A 27,667-nucleotide genomic window follows, 5' to 3' on the forward strand; every position below is an offset into this window, starting at 1 on the left:
AGCTGGTAATACCTTTTTGTAACTGAGACCATTCACACTTTCATGCTGTGTGGGAATAGAAGACTGAGCATTTTATTAGACAGCTGAAACACATTATTAAAACCTAAATTCCTGAATACAGGTAACTTGACTGGACTTAAAAATGTATCAGCTGTTGCATCTCAAAGAATGCATATGCACATATATAAATAGATACATGTGTGTGTTTTAGTAATTTCATATTGATTTCAGAAAAGAATGTCTTTTCTAGTCTACTGTGTTAACATGCTAGTTTAGCCCAGAAATTGAGAGTGAAACTGGGAAATCTCCTTTTCATGTGCAATTTGTAGTAGTAAGGAATATTCAAGGCAAAACTGTGCCTCTTATTAAACTTAGCTCAAATTTCAGGTACTACAATGAATTTACGTTCTGGCATTCTGAGGAAAAAGTACCCCTTTAAGCTGTGGAAAAATGCATGTTTGTTGAAGGACAATAAATACGGGCCTCTACACCATTCCTTAGGACCGGGCAATATTTACTGTTACACAGAGAATTTCTGTATTTGTTTCTCAGATACAGATACATTGATTTAGGACATCAGTTTTTATACTGTAATTCTAAAAAGGGTTCTTGGAGACATAACTGCTAATAGACAAATCCATTGTTTTTGTAGCAGAAATTATATGATGTTGGAGTAACAATATAGAGTGACAGAGTTGGGAGCAGGACTGAGGCAGACCAAAGGTCTGTCTAACCTGATGTTTGCAACAGTGTAAAGCAGTGGGTGCTTGTAAAAGAGGATAAAACCAGAGCAAATCTATAATAATAGTTCCATGTTACACTCTCCTAGCTTCCAGCAAAATGTAGCTTGAGAATTTGAGAACTAGAGATATTTTCCTTGTGCTTAATAGGCCAAAATAGGATTTTATCATTCATAATGTCTTATGATAATGAGTGTCACAGACTCTGTGTTATGTAAAGAAATACATTCCCCTATTTGTTTGGATTCAGGCACTTAAGAATGTTCCTGCTATCTCCAGCTGCTTGTATTGCACAGCTCATCCACAGTCGTTCAATGTACAATGCCTTTTTACTTTTGATTTTGCAGATCTTTTGCTTATGTCCCCTGCACTAGTCTTTTTTTCCAGACTCTTTTTCTATTCTGTTTACTTGTTCTGTTTTGATCCATAATTCTGACACCCTGAGCCACCCTTCACTGCACCTTTTTTCAGGTCTGCTTACTCTTTGTGAATGGGGGACCAGAATGTTCAATTTGCAAGTGCCTGAGAAATTTACAGAGTGGTTTAATTTCGTTGTTTCCTTTGTTCTATATTTCTTTCTCAATAATTCCTAACATTTTATTTGCTTTTCTGGCTGCCACTGATGATTGATCTGACATTTTCATAGAATTATCTCTTGTAACTTCAAATTTTCATTATGGTCTGGTAATACATGGTTTAGAGCCCATCACTGTGTATTTAAAGCTAGAGTTGCTTTTTAAATGGGCACCTTTTTTACACTGATTGACAAAGAATTCTGTACCCCATTAATGTTAGATACTTTTGCCATTCTTCACACTCAACTTTTGTTTTTACTATCCCAAATGAATCTAAATGTCTCACATGAAGATGGCACATGATGCACTGGAGAACTCCCCTCAGAAATGGTATCTATAGCCTGGAGGTGCTACCCCATAGCATGTGCACACAGTTAACATTGAAACTGGACTCAGGCAGGGGGATTTTGGTCAGGCCACCTCTTGAACCACTTGAGGCCTGCCTTGCTTGACTCTGGAGAGCAAAATTGAATTAAATTTACAGTAAGCTACTGATTCAGGTGCCCTTAAATCCCAAATGGACATTATTGTTCAGGAAAGAAAGTGCACTGTAGCTTTTTTAAATTGGTTTGTGGGTTTTGCTTGGGGTTTTTTGGTTGGTTGGGTTTGTTTTGGTTTTTTTTGTAGAAATTAGACTTTCCCTGTGATATTATTACTCAGTTAAAGCATCCACACAGAATTAATTCTGGTGTCTCCTGTATACATGGCTGTAATACTTTAAAACTGGTGACCTGAGTGAGTTGTGAGGTATTTGTACAGAAAACATTACATCACTGCAATATTATTCTGTTTGCTCAAACTATGAAGCAACGGAACTACCTACCAGAAATCCTGAGAGGAGAGAATGGTAGTAGTTAAGCCTTGTGGTTACCAAGACAGGCCCCTAGTGTTCTGGGCAGCCATGGAAGGAACGGGGGGTCACCTTGCTCATTCTGTGACTCCGTGGTTCTCAGAGCACAAGATACTGAGACTGGGGTTCCTGGCAGTTTTAAACTGATCGAAAAATCCAAAATAAATGCTCCTACTAGGACACACATTTCCATCTTCTACTTTTCCCCCACCCTGCCAGCACTTCTCCACCCACATGGGGCAGTTCAGCAGTCTGCACAGACTGGCAGAAAGCTGCCCTGGTGAGGTGTGGAGCATTCTGGACCAGCTCCTGGCAGGGTCTGGATGCTGATGCCAGCATGAGAGGAGTGCATGTGGCATTTGCCGTAGAGGAAGACAAGGATGAGGCTCCAGTATCTGCGAGCTGTAGTGGCTGAAGTTGCTGTGGAGCCTCTCTTTGAGTCATAAAAATGGGTGTTTTGTTTTGAACTTCCATCTAGCAACAAAGGCTGTAGTTCCAAAGTTGGAACAAAAGTTGCTTCAGCATCACCTGATAATACTGTAGAATGATGTCTGCAAAGCAAATACGAAGAATAAGGGGACAGAGCCATTGATATGCTATCAGAAGGGAAACAAGTCTTTAACATCTCATGTGCTGAAAGCCACCAGTGTTATCTCCATTACAAGAATAGTGAGACAGCAGAATTGTTCATTCAGTAATTGGGAAGCACTGGAACTAATGACAGCCTTCCAAATTTAGTTTATGCTTTTCACATATACATATAATTAATGCAACTTTGTCAAGGTTATCCCTGTTTTCTGAAAATGACACCTACCCCTCTCCAGGTACACTAAAGAGGGAATTCTGGTGACCTTCAATTTTTCAGAGACTTTCTAGAGCTACAGTGTTCTGTCAGTCTAAATATATCTTTCTGACTTTTTGAACAAACTGAAGAAAATCCAAAACTACAGTATTCTCCTTCATAGAAAATAATAATCATAGAAACTTTTAATTAAATTTATGCTTGAAGTTAAAAGTCCAGCATTGTCCTTTTCTGTGCATTCAATCTATTTTGCTGCAATATTCAGCAATGGACATTTCTCCTTAAAAGCATATGCTTTAATGAGTTGAAATCTGAAACCCGTGCTTTAAAGGTTTACAGTGCATAGGCTTCTCACCTCCCAACACTTAGGGTCAAATCATACTAACAGGGTGGCTATTTTTTGAAATTAATCATATAGTATTTTTTTTACCAATAATTTTTAAGAAATAGATTTTCTCTGTATCCTAATTTGGTGTGATTATTTTTTTCATTGTAAGAAATTAAATGTGTGGCTTGTTCAGCAGGTTTCATGAGAGATCAATAATTTGTTGGCTTAACTTTTTTTTCCTGTGGAGATGTGGGAAGATCAATGTCTGTAGTGCCCTAGGTCATGATCAATACTTTTAATAAAACTTCCTTTTTTTTTCTTTTTCCTTTTTTTTTTTTTTGCCTTTGTACCTTTATATGGTTTTGCTTTTATTAATGAGCTTTTCCTTTAGTTTCAGACCATTAATGGTTTTCAGATAATGTCATACTGCCCAAGGTCAAGGCCAGTTTGAACTTAAAACTCTACCTATCAGTGTTTAAATCTATTGGATGGTCTTAGATGTGTTAGAAGACGTAAGAGTTTTAATCACTGCTTTCCAGAGGCCCAAAGTTAAAACAAAACAAAATCTTAACCTTCTGGGAGGATGACACATTCAGGGGGGTTTTACATTTCCTTCTTAAATAAATAACAGTGGTCTTATTTATGGGTCTCATGCTGGCATTAACAACACCCCTAACTGCTGTGGCCTTGACTGCTCTTCAGTTAAAGATACTAAATGCTTCATATGGACTTTTATAATGATATACTGCTCATTTTGCAAAACCAATTTGAAATAAGATAGCATCCCTTTTGTTTATTCCTGGAATTCTGGATGGGAAGGTAGCAAATCTTCAAAGTGTGTGTTATCAGCTGGAGTGCTTGAGAGAATGAGATGTTATTGTCTGTGAGGCTCACCCCTGTGTCTTTTGAAATCGATGGAAAGATCTCATTAACTTCATTGGATATCGATTATGGTCATGGAGAACTTAAAACATTCATGAATATTAATGGATTATACTGATCCATGTGTCTTTTTGTGTGTTGTACTTTGTCTGGAATCTGCGATTCAATTTTTGGAGTCTTCCTAGAGGTTATAGAAAAAGCAAACTTTATGTACACTGGAAGATTTGAGAACACATTTTACCTGGAGGTGTCTTCTATGTTGTATGGCACAAGTAAGGGGCATAAAGAACTCCACCCTTTGACCACTGGCACCTAGGCACATTATCTTCTATAGGAGATCTCTTTTTCCCATTATTTTGGCAGAGTTAGCCTGTTTTTTACTAGGCAGCAGTTCCCTTCATAGCAAATCATCACAGAGGAGTTTGAACAGCAGAATCTGTGCTCAGAAGGTGCCCTACAGACTCTGGTAGCCTATCATCTTTAATTTAGAGATTTTATTTCCCATCTTGTGATTACAGTTGAATGAACATTGTAGAAAAGTTTAAATTGTAGCTATCCATGTCATGCTTTTGCCATAAATGATGGAACTTACGTTTTCAAGCCTCTAATCTTCACCTGCTCAAATAGTCCCTATAAAATAATTGCACAGAATGGAAGGAGAGTAAAATGTGGGTATGTATGGTGTCCCTGGATGAAAATTAACTGCAGGAACTGACCCTTTGATTAGAAGTTTCTCTGCTGTAGCATCCAATTGCAGGCAATGAAAGTTGTGGGAAATAGATGGCTGAATAGAAGACAAATCCTTAGCTCCAGGAGGGACAGAGCAGAGATCCTGTCTAGTGGAAAAAGCAGACAAAGAGGGAGGTTTGAATGGGTCCTGCTTTGCTTGACTTTGGGGATTTAGGATTTATTCTGTGTAAGATGACAAAACATCTAGAATTAACACTGAGGGCGTGGGAGGTTAATTGGAGTGCTTGGAAATGGTTAATTGTCTAAAAGTGGAATTGTGAGATTTTATGATCAGTTTGGCTCAGTGATTTCCACAGTAGATTTTAGAGATAATGCGAAGTGGAATTGGTTAAATGTCATATCTGAAAAGTAGGCTGTGCCTGTCAGTCTGGTACCAAAGACCTGGCCTTGACACACCTGAGCATAATATAGAATATGAAGTGGCAGTTAAGATATAAACTTTTGGATACCACAAAAATAATGTTTATGTAGTTGATCCCATTTGAATGAAAGTAGGCTCTGGCTTACTTTCACCATAGCTGTTTTCTTTGTTATGAATAATAAAGTCAGTAAAGTAAGCAGACCTGGCATAGAGTATATACAGACAGCAGATTTAGTGAATATAATAAACATGGACTATTTTTATATTGTTATGTTTTGGCTATACCTAGTGAATGATATAATGCTAATGTTTGTCCAAAAAGAATACACAGAGTCCTCTGAAACCAGATTTAAAGTTTGGGAGATTGCTTACATTGATTTTGTTTGCTCTAGTCCACTACCCTGTGCCCCCCACTGCTCTCCTAATCCATCCTGATTCTTCTGCCTGCCCCCGTGATTAGCAGTCAAAACTAAATCAGAGAAGAGTCTACGGAACCAAATATTTATGTCCTTTGTAATGAGACACTGTGATATTGTACTGTGAACCTGAAAAGATGCCAGGCCATGCGTTGTGGCTGATCACAAATGGAACCACAGAACTATATTCGAAATTGTTGGCTTTATAAATTTGATAATAAGTACATTTCCTGATAGAATATAAAAGTGCAATAAACTGTGCATGCCCTCTCTTCCCTCCGCACCTGTCCAATTGCTGAATGCTGTTCGTACAGTACATTGTCGTCGCTGACAACTGAATAAGAATTTTTTAGGAGCAGTTGGCTATCAAGTGATGGCAAATTTAAAGGTTATGCAAATTGTGCCAGTACAGCCCAGCTTGTTTCAGACCTCTTTTCTCTATTATCATATCAATTGAGTCAGCTCATAGTAGACAAAGCAAGGTTATGGGAACCACCTAGAGCATCATGCACCATTAAACATCAATGCAGCATACATGAACATCTGCAACAAAGATCTTATTAACAGAGGGTATAACGGAAGGCAATAAACAGCTTTCTTAGTCACCTAATTGTAAAAAATTTAATAACCTAATACTTGCAGTATTTATAAACAGCAAGTTGGCCAAAAATTATGTAATTGTGGTGGATTAGATTACAGTACTTATTACCCCCTGTAAATTACTACAAAAATATGAAAATCCATTTGTGAGCAGTTAAACACTTTAGTTAGTAGAGTGCTCAAAATGCAATTTTCTTTTAATCTCTGGTGCATCATGCACTATAAGTATCTACTTTTTGTACTGACATTTTTATATTTGGTTAAAACCAAATATAAAAAATATAAAAAACCTAAGGATTGATTTTAGATTTTCCTTTCAAAAATGAAGGCACTGTTGTTTTGTTGTGAAAAATGGAATACAGAGAACATAAAATGGTCTTTTGTGTGTGCAATCAAAACATGTTTGGAGGAACAAAGTAAATCGTGTTAGATATCTGTCCTGGATATGTATTGTGTGTTGGCTTCTGGAGGAGTCACATCACTGGTCTACAAGACAAGAGCATGTGAAGCTGTGGTCTCAAATGGCTTAGGGATATCAATACAGAAATGAAAATATGTTTAAAAAGTCAATAACAAAGAGAAACAAGGTTTGGTTCTACAGGGGCAAGCCAAACTTCTAGGGATAGGCTAGGGTTGAAGCACTCCACTTGCTGGAATCAGATACATTGGTGGGGAATGCCAGCCCTCTTCTCCATGGAGGTGGGGGCACTGGTGGATTCTCTGGGTGAACAAGGAACCAGAGGCCTGCTCATGAAAGGTTAGAGCTACAGGAGAGCACTGCTGTTCCCATTTTACTCTGAATGTGCAAATGTACAGGCATTTAAGAATAAAAACAGAAAAAAGAAATAGGAGACTGGATGAATAAACCAATACAGGCTCAAAGGTGGAGTTTGACAAGTGCATTCAGAAGAAAAACCTGCTCCAAATGTTAGTCTGCTCCCAAGCAGCTTTGTTCCTTCTTGGCACCGTCTGCTCCTGACTCCATTGCCACCAAGTAGTGATGATCAGATCAGATTTGTATTTATATGAAAAATAATTAAGCCTTCTAAGTTTTTGTTGGCATAAAAATCCAAATTTACTAGCTACAATCAGCTTCTGTGTCACCAGTAAACACTTAAGTCTCTGCTTTAATCATCAAGAATCAACAGGCAATGGAGAAGGATGGGCTGAAAAAGAGAGTGCTTACAAAGTAATCAGCAAAGATGAGTAGAAGCTTGGTACAAGTATGGATTTGGCAAGTTGAGAGTTACAGAAGTTAATTTTCTTTCCCTAAAAAAAGGAAAGTTTTTCTTCAAAAATGTTAAATTGAAAGCTTCTTTGTTTTTTTTAAATCTGGGTTTATTTCTGCTAGGAAAAAATGACCAAAAAAGCAGTCAAACTGTCTAAATAGCCAGTATATGTTTTCTACTGAAATGGTTCTCAAAGGAACAAGTAATAAGCATTTTTCCATTTTTTTTCCCACATTTTTAGGTTGCAGTTCAAATGATTTCACTTTGTAGGCTAACCAGAGTTTTTTCCTGCATATCTGTCTGGTTTTTAAAGCCGTATCTGTTTCTTGACTTTCTTCACAACTTTTCATACCTTAATTATATCAGCAGAGTGTCCACATTTCATTTATACGTTTCTATTTATTTGCTTACCAGTCTTGTGTTTCAGGTTGGAAACTCTTCAGGGCAGGTTTGGTTTTTTTTTCTTCTAGTACATACCTTGGTGGTCACCTTGACGACACAAGAATACACATTGGGTTTAAAAGATCATGAGTTGAACTTGCCTGGATGCGCCAACTAAAGTTCATTTTTAAATGTTTTATTGCTTCTGAAAAGATCAGTGTGTTGGTTTGTGTATAATTTTGAACTAACTTAAAATTGAATTTTTCAGCAATTTAATACTACAGAAATAATACTTTAAGGAAACAACCAAGAGTGACAGGCAATGGTAGGAGTTTGACAAGGTTCTGCAGAGATAGAGGCAGAAAATTTTTAATTTTTCTACTAGGTTAGTTATTTTGCTTTTGTCAAGGAGCCTGACTTTATATCATTGGAGTTTACATTAAATGACAGTCCCTGTAAAGCCTGTTGTGTTACCTTTACGAGTATACCTATGTACTGCCATGCTTTCAAGGCCTTGGTGCACAAACATATGATTGAAGAACCCTTGCCAGAAGCTGTTTGTCAAAACTGCTATTTCAGTAACTGCATCCAAATGAATTTAGTCCACTATGTAGTCAATAATTGTATAAATTCAGGGTTGCATGATTTACATTAAAATGTATCTGATTTTATTTTTAAAAGGTGGTAGATTTACCATCCTGTTTACATCAGTGGTTAGGGAATACTTGCAAACTGATAAAATGATACTACAGAGAGCATAGTTTGGGGTATTTAATTATCTAAGAAATTATCTGCAACTAATGTGGGGGATATATAAACTCCTGCATTTTGGGACAGATTCTTTTCTCAGACTGGCATAGCCCTTATAGAATTCCATTAAAAACATTGAAGTTGCTCTGTTTTAACTGGATTTTTAAGAGCAGAATACTTTCTCATGGAGATTAGAACAAACTTCAGCCTCCACTGCAGTGACATCTTCTAATAGATTTAAAACCTGCTAAGCCTGAGAAAATTCATTTAGTAAGCATGTTTCATTCTTGAAAAATAAATAAGTAGTCTAGGGAGATCCTAACTAGAACCAACATGGAACTTACAAATACTGAATGAGAAGAAAAATATAATTGTAAAAGTTCTAGAGCTTAGCTCTGAGTTAAAAGGATGAAAAATTGAAAATTCTACATGTAATTTGAATTTTTAAATGCAGTGCAGTAGAACTCTGAAATGGCCAACTAGTAACAAATTAATTTTGTTTTAAGGAGAAATAGATATACATTAACTTATTTTTAGTAATATTTCTAGGGAAGGCTGTCTCTTTCATTCCAATGGACTGATTTTATTTACGAAACTAAATATAAATTTTCCCAGAAGAAAAAGCTCCTTCAGAGCTGCTCTGTAGTGACCTAATGCTCACTCCTTCTCTTTTCAGTCTTACTGATGCTCAAGTGAAATAGAAGTGCCTTGGGCCCATTTCTGCCTCCACTGACAACCCATGCTTCTCAGATTATCATGTAGCATAAAAAAAGCTGTCATGTAACATGGCATTTATTTAAATGATGTGATTTCTGTGTTCACCACTCTGAAACTGAGGTATAGCTAAGAAAGCTTGCAAGTTTTGACAGGTGTGTTTACCCCGCTAGGGCAATATGCTTAATGTATGAAAAATGTGAGGCAGAAAACAGTTTTTGTCCTACTCAAAACCAAATTATGATGTGTTTTTTTCTCTCTCTCTTTCTTATTTTGTTTTGTTTTTAGCCAATGCCCTGATAAGCTTTTGGGTAGGAGTTGCTTTGACCTGATTGATAGGTTGATACTTGTCAGAAGATTCTCCCATAGGAGAGTGTTTTGATGGCCCAGCTATGCAGTGGTATCAGATATGTCTGTAGGATACCATGGGATGGAGTACAAGCACACAGGCTTTCCTGACAGTGTGTGGGGTCAGTGCAAACAGTAAGTGAAGTGCACAGTCCGATTTGTGAGCTGAAAAGTGCTTCATTATTGCACAGTCCCCATAGCCAGGTTTCAGGAGGCTGAAGAGCATGTGTGAGCTAGAACGTATGTGTTGGTGTAATTCGGACACGTGTGTGTGATGGATTCCTTACCTTGGACACTGACATTCCAGCTGTCATCTGCTTCTGTGTGTTTTCAATTCTTGAGCTGTCTATTTACAGATAGAAATAGATTTATTTGTATTTCCAATGCCCATATACAGCTCAAAGAATAATGGAGAGGGGGACGTTGCTCGGTTTTTTACACGTGAGGATCAAATAAGTTGTACAGTGGTCAAACCCAATACATGTAGGATTTACAGTGCAGAACGAGATGCTTTATATTTGTTAATATCCAAGGCCAGATCTGATTTTGTGTCACCCTGTGCTCATTGGTGTGACTCAGCTCCCTGCAGTAGAGCTTGCTCTCGATAGAGGCTGGGATCATACAATTCATGGGTTTCATTCATTGTAACCCACCTCTCCTGTCTGCAGGACTGATTTTGATCTGAGCTCTTCATAGCACTCCCCAGATAGTCGTCGTGTTGTATCAGTGAAGTATCTGCAGAAGCTTTTCTTAATTTTGGTGCCTATGACTTCACACCCTTTTCGTTTTCTGAGTCCTCAACCCCTTTCTCAGTCTGGACAGGAGTCACAGGAAGAGGATTTAGCTCTGAACGCTACCTTATGTCTCCAGCAGCCACGCCGAGCTAGAGGAGTGTGTTTGCTGGCAGTTCAGTGGGCGCAGTTTCAGCTCCCTCTGAAATCTGTGCCTGGCGGGCAAATGGCAATACTCTTGTGTGCTTGTAAGGCTTTTTCAACAGAGTTCATTGCCATTCTAAACCTTAAACATTGTGACACATGCCAGAAAAATTCAGCAGCTTGTTCTTTAGGGCAGTTTTTCCATATATGTATGCACATATATATATTAAAAAATGTTATATTAGCAACAAACTGAAGCAGAACTAGTATTTTCTGTTGACCTCTTGCTTCTCCATCTTTTACACAAAGTGTTTTGTTTACTTGTTCTAGGAATTATTTAATATTAATTTATTATAAGAGATATAATTTGAGAGATTCAACTCATGGCATTAGCAAGTGATGATATATAGAACAGTGACATTTAAGTCTGTCCTAGACCTTCGATGAAGTAAAACAAAACACATTTGGGCCTATAGAAGCTGATGAGTCATTAGTTGATGTTGTTACATTTGTTACAATTGTAACTAGATACAGAGTTCTGAGTCCAATCTCGTGCTGGTATAAATCAAGAGTTATTTCAAGGGAGTGGTGCTGAATTAACAGGAGTGCAGACAGGATCAGACATAGATTCAGAGGATACATGCTTTGTGCAAAAATAGTGTTTAATTTTACATCATTGCTATTATTTGATATGTATGAGTGTACAAGTTCCTTTGGATGAACCTTCATCCCCCTGTTAACTCTAATCCTATGAATCACACTTCAGTGAGATGCTATGAATGTCTTCTGAATAAAAATGCTCTTGACCAGATAGTGGTACAATGTGTATGTCTGAGGAGAGCTATAAAGGGAAGACAAGTCTCATTTACCTCATAGGAGACAGGGAGAATGGGGTCTGCACACTGTCATTCCCCCCATGGATAGGTATAGGACCATATCTACTCTATGACTGGAGCCACAGAAGATTCAAAGTCTTCGGCATCATATTCTTTCTCTGTTTCTACTGAAAACGAACTAGTTGTCTCTGAGGGACAGCACTTTGCATCCTGACCAACACTTTTGCTTAGCCAGCTACAGAAAGAATTTTAGTCCCATTGCAAAAGAGACCCATTACTTGGGTCCTTTATTATGGAAATCAATTAATATTTGTATTAATTGTATCATACCATAGACATTAAAGCATTGTAAATGACAGCTGCTCTATAACTTGTTTAGGGTAACATTGTTTATTATAGCGATAAAGGATGAACAACCTCTACATTACTAGTTATAAATATTTCCTGGGTACTTGTTGAATTCGTTACAATACCACATCATTTGTTGTGCATTATTAAAATACTTGGTAGAAAATCCCAAGCATGCAGCTGACTTGCATCTTGTTTAATATGCTATTTGACTCTATTGACTTGCAGAAATAAATTCCTTCTTTTTCTGACAAGCCCTAAATAGCTACAGCACCAGGGCAACAACAGTGCACAGACCTAGATGGAGGAGATGTTGGCCTGCAAAACAAGGCAAACTTAACGTGCACACAGAAAGGGCCAGGAGGGCCAGAGTGTCCATCTAGGGCCACTGTCTCAAAGTCCTAGCCTGAAAATGCAGGATCTCCTTCTGTTTGCTTAGAAGTGACAGGTTGAATCAGCTCTGCCAGGTTTGAAGTACATCATCACTGGAAATCTTAAGGATTTCTAAGGGGGGTTCAGCGTGCAGTGCCCTGCCCCACGTTGCCCCATAGCTTTGGACAGTGCTGTGCTGATCTGGTGGGGCAGCTGTGGGATCTGTTTGATGTACATTATCCAGTGTGGGATTGTTGTGTGAAGAACAGGAACAGCAGCAGTGTTTTACTGTAGAACAAAACAGGAGAAAGTGTTGTTATACTAAGGGTTTTAAGGATGTATTGATGTGCTGAAGAAGGTACAGAGACTTAGAACCTGTAGGTTTCTGGGGTTTACCTTCAGGAGAGAGGTGAGAGCTAAGAATCATCTGAGCAGACATGGGCTAGTTTCAAATACTTTTCTCATTACTTACCTTACAGCTGCCCAGAGACATTTATAGGTTTTGAGTTCAGGTTTCTATGTTCTGTTAAGTTCTTCCTGTCTCATTTTTTTCTTTCTTTTTATCTGTTTTTTTGGCCCCTGATCTAAAGAAAATTAGAGAGGATGGAGGTGGAGAGGAGATGGGACAGAATTCTGTTTCACAGTTGTTCCTTTTTTTACAAGTTAAAGCTCACAAAAGAAACATGACCGTGACTCCATCTTGTAAGCATCTGTACTACCACCACCAGCCCAAAATCAAAAGATTATTTGAGGAAATAGCTAGACCTTTTTTTTGTATATATTTTAGGTCTCCCTTCTTCCTTTTATTTTATTTTAAAACAAAATTAAGGACACTCCAACATGTTGCCCATAAGAGTTCTGTTACAGGTAATTAAATGTAAGTTTACACATTTAATCTACTTTTAAGAGCAAGAGAGACTGGTAAATGACCCAGTTAAGGAAAGTACTCAGCCTAATTGGATGTAATGATTGCTTGCTGGTGTTTATTACTGTACTAAGAGTAGACATGTAGTCTGTGATTCTAATTTGGTTTAAAGACAGACCTGTAATATTTGCAGCTATCATCAGAGTTCGATTGTCTCTGTTAACATTGTGAAATAGGCTTGTATTCATTTGGAAGCTTAAATGTGTTAGAATGGAAGGAGCACTGGTTTTTTCAGTTAATATTGCTCTCCAATTATCATCTTCCTAGACTGTTTTACCTACAAAAATGTTTTAAGTTAGATATGCTAGCACATATTTTTGCCTGAGGAAAATAAATATAGATTTCACGTGTTTATGTACATAATGCGAGAGATTAGCAATAACTGAATTTACCAATGAGCTGAATCCTTCTGACTTACCTGTGAATATTGTCTTCAGCCTATGGAATCACCACATTAATGTTTGGGTTGGATTATTTCTATATCATTCTGAAAGAGTTGACTTCCTGACTAATGTAAAGTCATTGAGAATAGAATCAATGTCCCAAAATTTTAGATTTCATTATTGCTTGTTACTAAAATTTCCCTAGTTATAGTCACCGTGTTGCAATTTGCACTCACAATTCTGGGCTTCCAGGAAATGATATCCGAGTGGAATGTGTTGTATCATAGAAGATATTTGTTGCTTAAAAATAGAACACTGGATTTTATGCCCAGAGGAGCGGCACTTGGACTTCAAAACACTTACGTAATTATTCTTTATTTCATAAGCTCTCAGAATGATGAATGAAATCAGAACTGACTTTGAAAAGCAAGGCCACTGACAACCAGTGTACTTAGCCAAGGTGTCTCAATGTTCACTATGATGGATTTGGGAGTTTTATAACATAATAGATCAAAAATGAAGTTAAAGCAAAATTAAAGTCACAAAAGCAAGGATATTCAGAATGGAGACTTCTGCTTCATCGTAATTCACCCTGTTGTGCCTGGTTGTTGCACAACACAGATCAGTCAGAGGAGTTAGCTATTTAGGTGCTAATACACAGCACCTAAATACAATGTAATTTAATGGCAGCTTTAATTCTAACTGACTTCATTTATTGTGAAGGAAGGGAAAAAACCCCTAAACCTCAGTATTCTTTTGTTGATATTTCAGTATAAATTATTGTCAACTATAATATAGTAGACTGCTATGCTAGAAGAAGTTCTCCTAAGGTTAAAGAAAGATAACTTGCCTATTGGATATGTGCATATAGTAATATCTTTGTAATGTGGTAAGTGCTCCTTCTGAAACTTCAGTACTTCAAAATATGAGATTATTGCTCCTCTTGAAAATATATATAAAGTTATATAGAGAAAATGTAAGACCCAGAGATGGAAAACTGTAATAAGAAAAAAACTTTAAAACAACTGTTCACCAGACAAATTTCTTGATGGTATTTGGGGTTTTAGACTAATTCAGTTACAAACAATTATATCTACTGCAGAAAGAATAAAATAAGAGCTCATAGTGCAATACTTACCTGCACGTACTAGAGGGAGCTGAGGGAAGGAATCAAGACAGAGGAGGAAAAGAAAGGAGAAAGACGATGGTGAGAACTTTGATTTGTGCTAGTTTGCTTGAATAGAATCTTATTTGATGCCAAGTCCCATTTACAGCATTCAAAATACAATGTCTGTGCATTATTCACTCTCTGTGCCCAAACACAGACATTTGTATGCATATGCAGTTGTCTGCTGTGCATTTAACGTAGAACATCTGTGTGTGCCTGTGCACACTTGGGATGGAAGCAGGTTAGTTTATTACAATGTGGCTTCAACAGACTCATCACATTGTTCATTGTTTTAGTATTATCTAGAGCAAATCAATATACCTTCTTGTGAAATGGATGAATACACTCCGCTCGTCTGGCAGAGTTTAATGTAAGACCTCTCCTTCTTGATTTCCAATTCAAATGAATCCTTTTAAAATTACTAAAAAACATTGCTCTTGAAGACTATCTTAAGAGCACAACACAGCATTGAAGCACGTTTCTAAATAGCTTTCTTAACAGGATAGAGAGTAGGATGCACTGAGAACTGACCGAAACCTGTTCTTTAATTGGAATATTCATCTTATGTTTTTCATTACCCTTTTTCCTTTGCCTCTCATGGATGGTTGTTGCTAATGCTCCCCTCCCCTCCCCTCCTGGTGGGCCAGCCAACAGTTCCCTCTGGAGGCAGCATCATTATATCTGCCTGGTTCACTTAGTAGCAGATGGTGAAGAGCAGTAGAGCTGATACACTGCATTTCACAGAAACCAGGATCCTTCTGGTACCTCTGCAGCATACACAGACTTGCCTGATTTGAGACTGTGAATTCTTTATATGCCTTCCAAACTAGGTTTCCTTGTTTGCTACTGTGTACATCAGTGTAAGAGCGATTTTTATGATCTGCTCTGTTGCTGGACAGTGAAGAAACTACTCATCTGCAGGTTTCAGAGACCGGAAGATCTATTTTCCATTTTATTTCTATTTTTACCAAAAATTAAAAGAAAACAGCTCTGATGGTTTTCATTTTCACTGGTTGACAGGCTTTTCTTCCCCCTCCCCTTTTTGTAATTCCTACTGTCTGCCAAAGGACAATCTGTTTGCTCTGAGACAGTTTAATGCATACTGACTACCAGAGGCAGAACTTCCATTGGCTCCGTTACAGGGGTAATTTACACTTTAACAAGGTATTGTGACAAGGTGGTAATTATATTTTTATCACGTCGTTATGACATTACCACCTGGAAAGCCATAGCTGATTAATTAGTGGCATATATTAAATTTATAACCCTAGAACTCTAAAGTTATCATACCTAAGTGGTGTAATTATGTTGAACTGTGGTGTGGCAGTGAATTGAAGGTGAAGATGTTGAGTATCCACCTATTGAGATAGGTTTAAGGAGTGCCAGTAGAGGGCAGGGAGCTGAAGGAAATAGTTGAGTTTTTTAAATAAATACCAAGGAAGGGGGTGAAGTGATTGAAATCTTGAAACCAAACCTAGTCAGATGGCAAGTTGTAAGGCTTCTTACATATATGGGGGTTTTTTTAAAGATGTAATTTGAGAGCACTTTGATTTACACTTGTTTCTGCATTTTATTTCACAGCTTTATTTTAGTTAATTGACGTATATTTTGATTTTCACAGTGCAGCAATTTCTGTTGATCTTTTGGAGGCTTGTACTGGCCATTCTGGAGGCTACATCACCTCCCTGCAACCAATAGGAAGCACTGTTTTTGGCAGGACAGATTTTTCTTAGTCTTGTCCATATGCCCAGATGTTTTATGTTGTTCCTTCCGATTTACTTTTTTTCTCTTGTCCTTAACATTAGGAGGTAGAGAAAATAAATTAGGCTGGAAGTAAATAATGAAAATGCCAGCAACAAATAGGTTGAGTCAATGTGTTTCCATATCCCTATGCAGTAAATACAGACAGAAATATAAGCCAAATCTATTTTTATCCAAATTACCATGCTGAAGGTCAGAGCTCCAGTTTTGAATTGTTTTGATTTTCACTGTTTGTTGTGCTTTTCAAAGTTGTATTTCCAAGTAACTCATGTTTTATTCTTCCCTTCCTCTACAGAAAATGAAGTGACTACTTTCCCTGTGTTGGTGAGTGATCAGAGTGAAATTGTGGATACCAATGGAGCTGGAGATGCATTTGTTGGAGGTATTTCTTACTTCTTTCTGTTGTTTGGAGATTATCCTGTTATTCTCTGTGTATAAAATCTACTGGTTTTTCATTCAACTGTCCTTCAAAACGAGCTTCATTCTCTTACGGCTTTTCTCTGCATCCTGAAGTTATATGATTCAATTAAGTTCTGATTTCCAAGGGAAAGTGTGTTCTATTACTTCAAAAATAATATGCTGTTATGCTGTACTCTGGTCGTTTTCATGAGATTAATTGTATCTGTCAGACTGTTGCATAAACAAGCTGCATCAAGTACTATATAGTGTACAGAAATCCCTCCTGGCTTAAATGTTAACACATTGTTGTTCTTTAAAACAGGTTGTAGTGAATATTAAACAGTATGTTAATAAGTGAGCATAATGTCTCTGATCATGTCAATTTTGGTAGAACATCTGCTTCCAATACAATTATTTGGACATCAGAAAAGAATGCAAAGGGTTAATTTGTTAAAACAAACCCAGAAAATATCTGGCATTGCTTAATATACATTTGCAAACTTACTATTTTTTTTGGCACAAGCTCTAAGGAAAAAAGAGGATGTTATGTCTATGCCTGTTTTTAAAAATTATTCAATATAAGCCAAAAACCAATCTAATCCAAGATTTCTGTCATTCATTGTAACCTTCATCCATGTAGTTCTGTGATGCACTGTTGCATCCTGAAGGCTCTAATATCCAGTACGTAGTAGCTGTAAGGAGCTCCATTAGTCACTAATTTACTGGAAACATTACCAAAGAGACTTTATAAATAGAATTGCAGGGCTCAGTCTTGTAGCTATGAAAGGGATAACAAGCGGTGTGTTACCAAATTAAAGCTTCAGAATTGTGTCCCACTTCAATAAAGTATTCAACATAAGCTTAATCTTAAGCATGTGAGTAATTCCATCCTTACTTAATACAGCACTTAAACCAATGATAAATTTTCAGTATATGCTTAAATCTGGCTGAAGATAGGAATGTTTTCTCTCATTAGTTCAGTGCTTTCATGAATCAAAAAGGACAGAAATAGAGGGAAACACATTAGGTCATATTATTCATACACCTTTTAGGGCATGCTTGTCACTCTCTATTGTTCCTAAATCACAAACAAGACTAAATTTGAAGCAGTAGGTAACAGTGACTATAACATAAATAAGATCATTTTCAAGTGCTTGTCCTTGTATGCATTTGCTCTGTGCGTCAGCTGTGCCAGTAAGCTGCTGTTCTTGTGGGGGGAAAAACAGAGAGAGAGAAGATCTTGCCTATTTTGTTTTCCATGGCAGCCATGTAAATACATGTATTCATTCTCCATTCTTCAGATTTTAGGCATTTCGAAATCAAGACTTTTTTTTTTAATAATCCTACTTTTGTTCTTTCTTAGTTTACCTGCAGGAAGACTGTTACAATTAGATAATCAGGGCCTTAAGAACTGCCTGATCTCTAAAAAAACCTTCCTCTTTAAATGACGTCCTTTTCCCTGGTACTGTCATAGCTGTTGTTTTTCTGTAGAAGGGCTAAAACGTTGACTTTGGTAGTTATTCAGAATATCCTGAATGATTTAAGCCACATCAGTCTCTATTCCAAACTACTGCCTTTCACCAGCAGTGTAAGAAGTTCAGGCATATCCTGTCAGGCTGGTCTTGGATCAGTTGTGAGATTCCTTTCTCAAAGGGAAAAAATTATGTGGACAGTGTTAAACTCAGGGAGAGAGGGAGGGAGGCAAGGAGGGAGATCTAAAGGATCAACTCTCCTTTGTCAATCTAAGTGTTGAGATAATGTGTCTGGATACAGAAAGCTTCTGTATATTTGGGGTAATCTTAACAAAGGTCCTGTATCCTATTTATGGATGTGTATATATTATTTTCCTCAGTTGCCCCACAAATAACGCTGAGGCATCAGATGCTTTTCCTATGGAGTACAAGTGCAATGCAGGACAGTGCATTGTACAGTTCTCCTTCACTGCCAGGGAAAGAAAGGACCACAGCTGGTTTTCCCTCTGCAATGGAAGTTAGCTCAGCAGTTGCAAATCTGTCTGAACTCCCCTTATGGTCAGACACTTACCTGAGTATTGGTGTGTGAACTTAGGCTCTTATTGCACCATATTTCTCTTTCTTGTGACACAAAGCAACATGAGCTTTAGAATATCTGTAGTTCTTCCATTAGCTTCTGGAATATCTTAGTTCTCCTCTGTCACTCCATAAATAATAAATTGATCATTTTTTCTCCTCAGAGAATACATTTTCCTGAGTTTAGTCCAGATGGGAGAGTTGAGAGTCATAACAGTCTAGATACACAGCTGATTCTAGTCTTATGTACTTTGGTTCCTTCTTCATGGAGTCATTTAATTTCCCTTCCCATATGTGGGAAATAGGATACTGGACTGGATGGGCTTTGATTTGGTCTGTGTTTCATTTGAGGGAAATGTCTGTATTTTATCTGTATCACACTTTTCATGTGTTTTCAAAGTACGTATTTGCAACAGGAAAAGTTCTTTATTGTCTCCTTACCAGCCAGCCCTATTCAGTAATGTTGGCAATGCTGCTCAACATACATATCTTCTATTGGTTCTCGCATTGAACCAGCTGCAGTGTTATTGTCCTGACAGAATTTTTATAACAGAATGGTTATATTCTCTTCAGAAAGAAGCTTTTCTAGCTTTTTTCTTTGACTGAGGATTTTATCGGTTGTTACTACCTAGGCAACAGTACATGTAATGTTTTGATTTTAGCATCCTTGTAGTAAAATGTTTCAAAATTAATCCCTTAACTAAAAAATTCACTCAGTGTGATAATATACTCTCCTGGAAGCATAGTTCCTTTATTCAAACAGCAGAGAACAAGATTCCCATGACAAAGTTCCCCAGACTTCTCTGTCACCAGTATATTAACATGACTGAACAGTGGTTTTGTTGAAGCAAGTGTTTTGACTGAGTGGGAAATGTGGGATATAATGAGAACTAACCCCATCAAGCAGGATTTATTTTACATTGGGAAGTGTGTTAGACACTTAGTGTGTTATCTTATTTTGAAAGGTCTTTCACAGAGGCACTCTCTTCCAGAGGTATAACTCACAGACTGTAAGGAAATTCCTTCTCAATGATTATGCCAGCTTGGCAAATCACCCCTCATGTGTTTCTCCATGTAAAAGTAGAAAACAAAAAATCTGTTGGGGTTTTTTCACTAGAACCAGTCTAACTACTGAAGGTATTGAAACCTTAAAGTCATGAAAAAGTTTAAAGACACAAAGTTTCTGGGCACTTGTAACTCTGTGAGTTGATTCATGAGTTCGGCATTTCTGAACATGAAGCCGCCGGCCTCCAAGGAGAACTAGCTCACCCCAACAGCTAGCAGCAAGAAATAAACTGCATTCTTCAGTTGAAATGTGTTTTTATTAAGTTGGCACCAGGAATATCCCTGAATTTCTTGCCTCTTACTGCAGACATCAAGTCATCTGCCACTCAGGCTGGTGCAATGCATGAATGAGAAACTGGGTTGTAAAATTGCTGCAGGTATCTTTATGCTAAAAACACTTCTCTAAACAATACTATCACATTTCTGCCTTTATTGCTTTCTAGCTACACTGCTACCTTTTAGAAGTTTAAGCAAGAATGATTTACTTTGTAGCATCTCAGCACCTCTTGTGGTTTTCAGGGGTACCACAGATTTTTGGTTATAAATCCCTGAAATATCCATAAATTGAAGTTGCGATTCTACCTCCATGTTCTTACGACGTTGACAAATCACTTGAGCTTTGCTGATGTGGCTTATGTCACAAGAGTCCTCTTAATGGAATTACAGCCTTCGTTTGTAGCGTTTGGGGAGCGTTCACTTGCTCGTTAAATTAACATTTATTTATTACTAGTCAGCCCCAGTTTGAACCTTTGCAATAATGATAGTCAAAGCATATTTAATGACAATAAATAGATTGAAAAATGGACAGTTTTACCATCTTATGCTTTCCTTTATGCCATCCTGCTCTCTTTAGCCAGAGTAGGTCTGCCTTCTGTTTGAACTCCCCTTTGTCATTGACACCGTAACTAATGAAAACAATAAGCATCTGTTCTGATAGTTGCTGCCATTGTTCCCTGCAAAATCTTTCCCCTAGAATCTGTCTACTCAGTGGAACTGGGTAGAGAGTTCATAACAAATGAATAGGAGAAGGTGTAAAATCAATGTTTCTTCAGCTTCCATCAATATAAATGTATTGACTTAGTAATCTACTATGATTTAGTCATATACTACATGAAAAGTACTAGAGTATGAAATGGAGCCACAAATCATTTTAAAGTAGTGTGATGAAGCAGTGACAGAATGATCACAGCAAATGTATATTACTTATCACCATGCTATAAAGATGTTACACCATTCTCAAGGAAAAGAAATCCCAAGGTAGAAGGAGCTCTTCATTAAGCATGGTACGGTGCCAAATACAAGCTGATAGCAATTTGCCTCTGTCAGTATCAAAGCAGAGGTCAATGGCTCAAACCACCTGTCAATTTAAAAATCTCATTGGCAGCTTTCATGTACTGAGGAATCTCATAAAGCTTCTGGCTGTAGTTTGAAAGCTACATTCATTTTTGGTGCCCATACCTACAGAATAAGCAGTTCTCTCTCTTTCTTGTGAAGCCCAGCATGAGCCTTAAGAGATGGCCAACAACTGTCTCAGCTACCAGAGAACTACTCTGATAGAGGCACGGAGAGCAGCAAAAGAGGAATTGTCCTCTTTTATGTGTCCTTGTGTGAGTGGACCTTATGGCATCCTTATCTCCTCTTTAAAGACCACAGTGCTTAGTGAAGATACTTCCCTCCTTTTGTTTCTGTTTGAGCCAAACTGACTCTATAAAGCCATTCCCTCATCTTTAATATAGACATTAATTCCAAACATTATTTTTTGATCTTAATCTAAATGTCTTTACAAATTAGATAAAGACCTCGGACTTTTAGGAGTTTGCCTAAAGGTCCTCACATTGTTCAGATTTGCCTGTTTTCATGAGGAAAATGCAAATGATTTTCTATAGACTGACATCCAGCTTTGATTTCAGAGCTAAGTAATATTTGGCATACTTCTATATTATCAAAATTTTAAAATATTATCCTTAGTGTGAAACATTCTTTGACTATATTATACATGTACGTATACATGTATGTATACTTGTAAAACCACAGCACAAGAAATAAAAATGATAGGTTTGCAAAGAATACATAGTGCACAGAACAGTTGCCCATCATTGCCCCTCTACTATTTAAAATTTGATTGATTCAGAAACCTCTTTGAAAAAAGGTCTGATTCTGTTTTGTCAACACACTAGGATAACTTTGGAATAGCTTGACTGAAGCCAGTGGATTTAAACAAGTATACTCTTGATAAGAATGGAAATGTAATTGAGACCAGTATAATAATTTTTATGCTGTTATTCTTCAGAATCTATCATTTATGGAAGGAATCCAACAACTTTTAAAATAAAAAGTTGTCTCGGGGGGATTTAACATCATCTGAGTAGACCCTGCCTTGAGCCAGGGGCTCAAGCAAGTGACCTCCAGAGGTCCCTTCCAACCTAAATTGTCCTATGGTCCTATGAGTTTAATCCTATAGGTATTATGTTCCCAGGTGCCAGTTCTTGCTCCTCTGGAAATCCACCCTCAATCATCTTTAGAGGGCAATGTTGGTGGCTAAAGAGTAGGAGCTGACTGAATTAAAAAATGAAGTTCATAGAATGGGAATTCCATTTTCTTGCAATAAATCTGATCTAGGGCAAAGAGAGACTGTACTCATGACTTTGTCTAATAAGTCCCTTATGTATTTCATGTGAAGCAGTTGTGTGGATGGAAGCATGTGCACATGTGAGAAATTAAATAAGCTCTTATGAATAGTTGCTATATGGCTATTCCAGGAGTGCTAAACATGCAGAAAGATCTGATAATGCCTTCAGCTGAGGCAGAGTTGAATGGTTTATCAGAAAACTAAATTATTAATAAGCTTGTGACTATATTAAAAAGAAAGTTACTTAATGGATTTCTGGGGCCCTTAAAGATTGTGGAAGAATTTGTTTTCACTAAAAACAAATATTCTTCTTATTTGTTGTATCTTCCTCTCTGTATAAATCTCTGTTGTAAGAGCTGCCCTCCCTCCAGTACTCACCTCCCCTAAAATGTTCTAGATTTGTTGAAATAAGAGTTCAAGGAGCTAGGAACAGTTCTTTACTGAAGAGCAGGAGCATGATATCAGAAGCTACTTCATCCACTTACAGAGGTCTTTAATTTTTATAAGGTTTTTATACTTGTTTAAGATACCTTGGGAAGTTGTCATCATTTTTTAATCATGTTTGATAGAGAGAAATACAGTGGATAAAATATCACTGCTGTGAAGTACTCCCTTCTGATAACACCAGAGCTCTGAGCTGCATTTTATTTGGCAGCTGTGAGTGAGGGGTACATTTGGTGATATCAATTAAGTATGTATGTGCATGTAACTTGTAATGGCTGATTTTTGCTACAACATTTATCTTCACCAGCAAAGAGAGAGGGGATACTACTTTGAATTGTTCTGCCTTTTCTTTGAGGTAAAGATAACAGTTATAACAGAAAGCAGCACTCTCTTAGTTCTCATTTATACAACATGGCTAATTGCCTCTGAGCAATCCTGTTGTTACTGAGATCATGGCAGATGAGATATGAAGCTTTGAAATAAAAATACTTTCTTAGTGTCATCAGCATTTTGACTGACAGCCCGCTTTGCACGTCTAATACTCCTGGTTTATAAACAGGATACATGAGTATAATAGCTGAGCTGCAGATAGGGCATCAGTCTTTGCTTGCTAAGGGATAACTTGTCAACATGTTCATGATGGCATTTGTAACTCTCTCAGATAAACATCACACGTAAACCCAGGCTATTAGATGACCATGTTATCTCTGTAACTGACCTTCTATGAACTAGAAAATTACTAGATTATATGTTCCTGGTTGATTTTTCTCAGTCTCAGCTAGAGGCACATCATTATTCTGATCAATAGTGTAGCCAGTTGCTAGTAATTCCAACGTTAGTATTGGCTCAGTTTAGAAATTTGCCACAGTTTGAATTGTCTCTACTTAAACAAAACCATAAAAATAGCTATAACTCAGAAAAAAACATGGAATATTTCTGTTTTCTTTTTTAATTCCCTACTTCTCTTTTTACCAATTTGCCATCCTAAATTAATTCTTTGGAAAGAATACACTCTTCTGTGCTGACATTATACTTACAACTGGTTGCAAATGTTGTCCAGGTATAATTGTGATCCAATCTGGTTTATTTGTTTTGTTATAATTGCTACCCTTCTCTTGGTTTCTAACTGTTCCTCTTAATTTTGTTACATATGTTTTCTTTATCATAATGTAGTAACTTGAATATGGTAATTCACATTTTCACCTATTCAATGTAAAGGCAATCCAGAAAAAGACATAGTAGAATTAATGTAAGGCAAAACATTAGTATACTTGCTGTCATTTTTTAAATAACATGTAGAAGTGAGAGATCCACTTAAAAGGATCAGTGTATGGAATTAAAAACCTTCAGAAGTTTCTAATTAGACTGAAGCAGGACCTGATCCTTTTAGCCTGTGTCTCTTTTCCTGTCAGTGACACCGTCAGCATTAAGGGAGCCTCAGTACACAGCAAGAGGATTAATATTTTGCAAAATTGGGTTTTAAAAGGTGTAATTTACCTCACGGTAAATTTGGTGACATTCTGGACAGGCTTTGTAAGAAATAAACGTCAAATAGGTTGCATACATTTCAAAAAACAAACCTACGATGTTAAAAATAGATTTTCAAAACCAATTATAAAGTTTCAATTTTTGCTGTAATAGCTATGGGACAATTACAAATTGACTTAACGCCTCAAAGCAAATCATCACCGTTTAAAATACTTTGTCATGCCTACTATCCCTACCCTCATAACATTTCATGTTAATGTGTCATGTGTTAGAAAATCATGTAACGATAAAGAAAATGTTCATATGGAAGGTTAGAAATTACTTTAATGAGTTATTATTACCTTGCTTGCAGACTGTTGGCAATATTTTTGTGTTATTTTAATGTATTCTGAGTAGAGACAGAGGCACTCGTCAGATGGGATCATCAAGAACATTCCCCTGGGAATCAGGGCAGGATATAGTCCCCTAAGAAATGATGTGTCAGATTAGGCTGATGCTATATTCGCAGGAGATAAAACACCACACCAGGAAATATAAAAATACTCTGAAATATGTTGTGTGTTTCACATCTAATGTGCCTTGGTGGGGTGGTTTGCAGATCGACACAATGGCCGTAAAGGTACTTCTCAGGCTGGGTATTTGCTCGCTGGGTCCTTGCATGCAGCTGCTCTGTTAGATAACAGGATGGTAATGTCTCCCAGAATTTGTTCACTTCCCCCACACTGAAATGGGTTCATACTTGAAGTGGGAAGATGGCAAGATTGCAATAAAAAGGAATTAAAAGAAAAAACATGGTGCAAGTTGAAAGCAGCTGTAGTAGCAGTGCTTGTAGGTTGGTTTGCCACTGATCTCCAACTCAGCAGAAAGGGACATTATTGTTACTGGTGATCATAAGTTATTAGTATCAACCCAGGACTTTAACAGATATTTAAAGAGGCAAAAGATATCAAATGTCACTGTATTAAAATAGGAGCATTATTAATATAATGCTAGGGTAGGCTATTTCAGCCCACAAAAGTAAAAAAATTCATACGCTGCCTAGCTCCTGTATTCCCACTGCATTGGGTGTTGCTTTTTGATTCTCTTTTCATAGTGCTGGCTTGGCTGTGTGGAAGCACACCTGCAAATAAAACCTTCTGGAGAGATGGTTGCTCTGCAAACGCAATTTCAGATCTCCTGGCTTTTGTGCATATGAGTCTCAGCTATGGAGTTACATTCATGTAGACTTTTTTGCACTTGAATATATGTTAAAAACTGAATAAAGGATAGTACATGTTATTCCAATTTATTATCCTTAGAAAGTCATTATTTCTACATTCAATTAGGGCAGTTCTCTTCCTCTTATTCCAAGAGCTAATGGTGTAGTAATCTGCACTATTTAATGTCAATACAACAGATCTGGTTTGAGGCTCAGAAAATTTCCTCAGGTACTAATAAAAGAAAGGTTATTTCACTCTACTGTCTCAAAAATCACTAAGAAGAATTTTAGGTTTTGAAGAACACTCTCTAAAATGTTTTTAGAAAAAACAAGGAGAAATATCAGCCTGGAAAGTATTTTTTTCAGATAGAGTTGGCATGTACAGTACCTTGAATACTCCTGGTAAACTTGGAGGGTGTTTTTTAATCAAATGTTTCCACTGGAGGCTGGTGGAGACAAGCCTAACGCAACCAGATTCTGATCCTAAAGGAAATTCTCCAAAGCTCATCATGTGGACTTAAAAATCAAAAATAGGTCTAAACCATGAGAAGTTATGACTTCGTTATCAGTTTTCTCAATCACATCTTTCTTGGAGCGTATTATGGACTGAAATGGTTCTTTTCTTGGGCAATAAGATGCTCTAGGGAATTTAATAGAAATTATCTGCAGCAGGTTATATATAGAGTCCACTAAGGATGATTTATGTGGAAGGGTGTCAAACTAAAAAACACTTAAGACTCCCCTCCAGCCTTGAGCTATTCCATTTCAGAAGGTGGATTGTCTGCAGTCAAAGCAGTGATAGGAAAACTCCCATCAGTCTGAGTAGGCTTCACAGGAGGATCTAAGTTTTCTCAATCCAAGGCACAGCCTTAGGACCAAACCACTATAGAGTTACAAACTGATCCTACTTGCACAAAAGCATCAGAGAAACAAGACTGCTGATTTTCCTTAGAGGAAGCCTCTGATGGGCCCAATGTCTATACAGGCCCTGGGAAGTATGATCACACCTTGTTCTACAAGCTGCAGTGAGCTGGTCCAGTAGAACCAAACAGTGGTAATCACATATGCAATGCAATGAAATTATTCAGCCTTGCGTAACTGATTCCTAACGGAATAACAAGGATGTAATGAAGTTTTATTTTGGTTTTTTTATTGTCACATTTCTGCAGGAATCTTTCATTAACATTTTCCACATGTAATGGTTTAAAGCATTAGAGACCGAGTTCTTTTTTTGCTTTGTGTATTCAACACCTCCTCTCCATTCCAGGAAAAAGCTGCTAAACTCAAAACACTCCTTTCACTTATTCATAGTTGTCTAGTAAATGCGAAGTTGTTTTATTTGCATGTGTCCATAAATGACTGTATAACCTCAGACTGAGGAAGACGTATACCCATCTCAGTGATCCTTACAGAAATTCAATGCATTCAAAATGTGTCCATAAATAAGAAGAAAACAAGAGGGATAGGGACAGCAATACTGATATTCACTGCTTTTCTTAAAACATGCTTGGTTTAATATTCATGCTGATGATTAGAAAATAAGAAGTTTCTGTAAGAGGGTTGTACACAGGCAGTGAAATGCATTTAGCACGTGACCATTTTATAAGTAAAGTAAATATAGACTTCTGAGACATTTTATCCCTGATCTCATGGTTTTGTCATTTTCTGGAAGCAAAAATATTGACATTTACCAGGCTGTTTGTTCCAGCTTTCTGATCTCCTGCAGTTTATTTATATAACAACCTTATCGATGAGCCTCTTACTCAGCTCTCTAGGTTTAACTGAGTTGAGTCGATTTGTTACCACAGCTTCAAGGAGCTGTTACAGAACAAGCGAGACATCCTAATAAAGCTGTAAACGTGTTTACTCAAACATGGTATTGATTTTACTTGGAGAGGGAGAAGCTAGTGCTTAGCATGGTGTCAGGGAGGATGAATTTAACTGCAGTTTTTCATTGTCATCTGTCATGGTTGTGAAACACTAAGTGAAGCCACAAGAGGAT

At 37.3% G+C, this 27,667-nt stretch overlaps 1 protein-coding gene across 5 annotated transcripts in view; it reads left to right on the top strand.

Moving 5' to 3' along the window:
* ADK (adenosine kinase) overlaps positions 1-27,667 on the top strand; it is a 277,815-nt gene that overhangs the window by 242,655 nt on the left and 7,493 nt on the right. For all 5 annotated transcript variants that reach the window (XM_027700143.1, XM_027700145.1, XM_027700146.1 and 2 more), the window contains one exon: positions 16,690-16,776. In XM_027700143.1, coding sequence (XP_027555944.1) covers positions 16,690-16,776 — 87 coding nt within the window. The remainder of the gene's footprint in view (positions 1-16,689; positions 16,777-27,667) is intronic.

The sequence above is a fragment of the Neopelma chrysocephalum genome, unplaced genomic scaffold, assembly GCF_003984885.1.
Source record: "Neopelma chrysocephalum unplaced genomic scaffold, ASM398488v2 Primary Assembly neopelma1_143, whole genome shotgun sequence".
In the NCBI taxonomy this organism is placed as follows: Eukaryota; Metazoa; Chordata; class Aves; order Passeriformes; family Pipridae; genus Neopelma; species Neopelma chrysocephalum.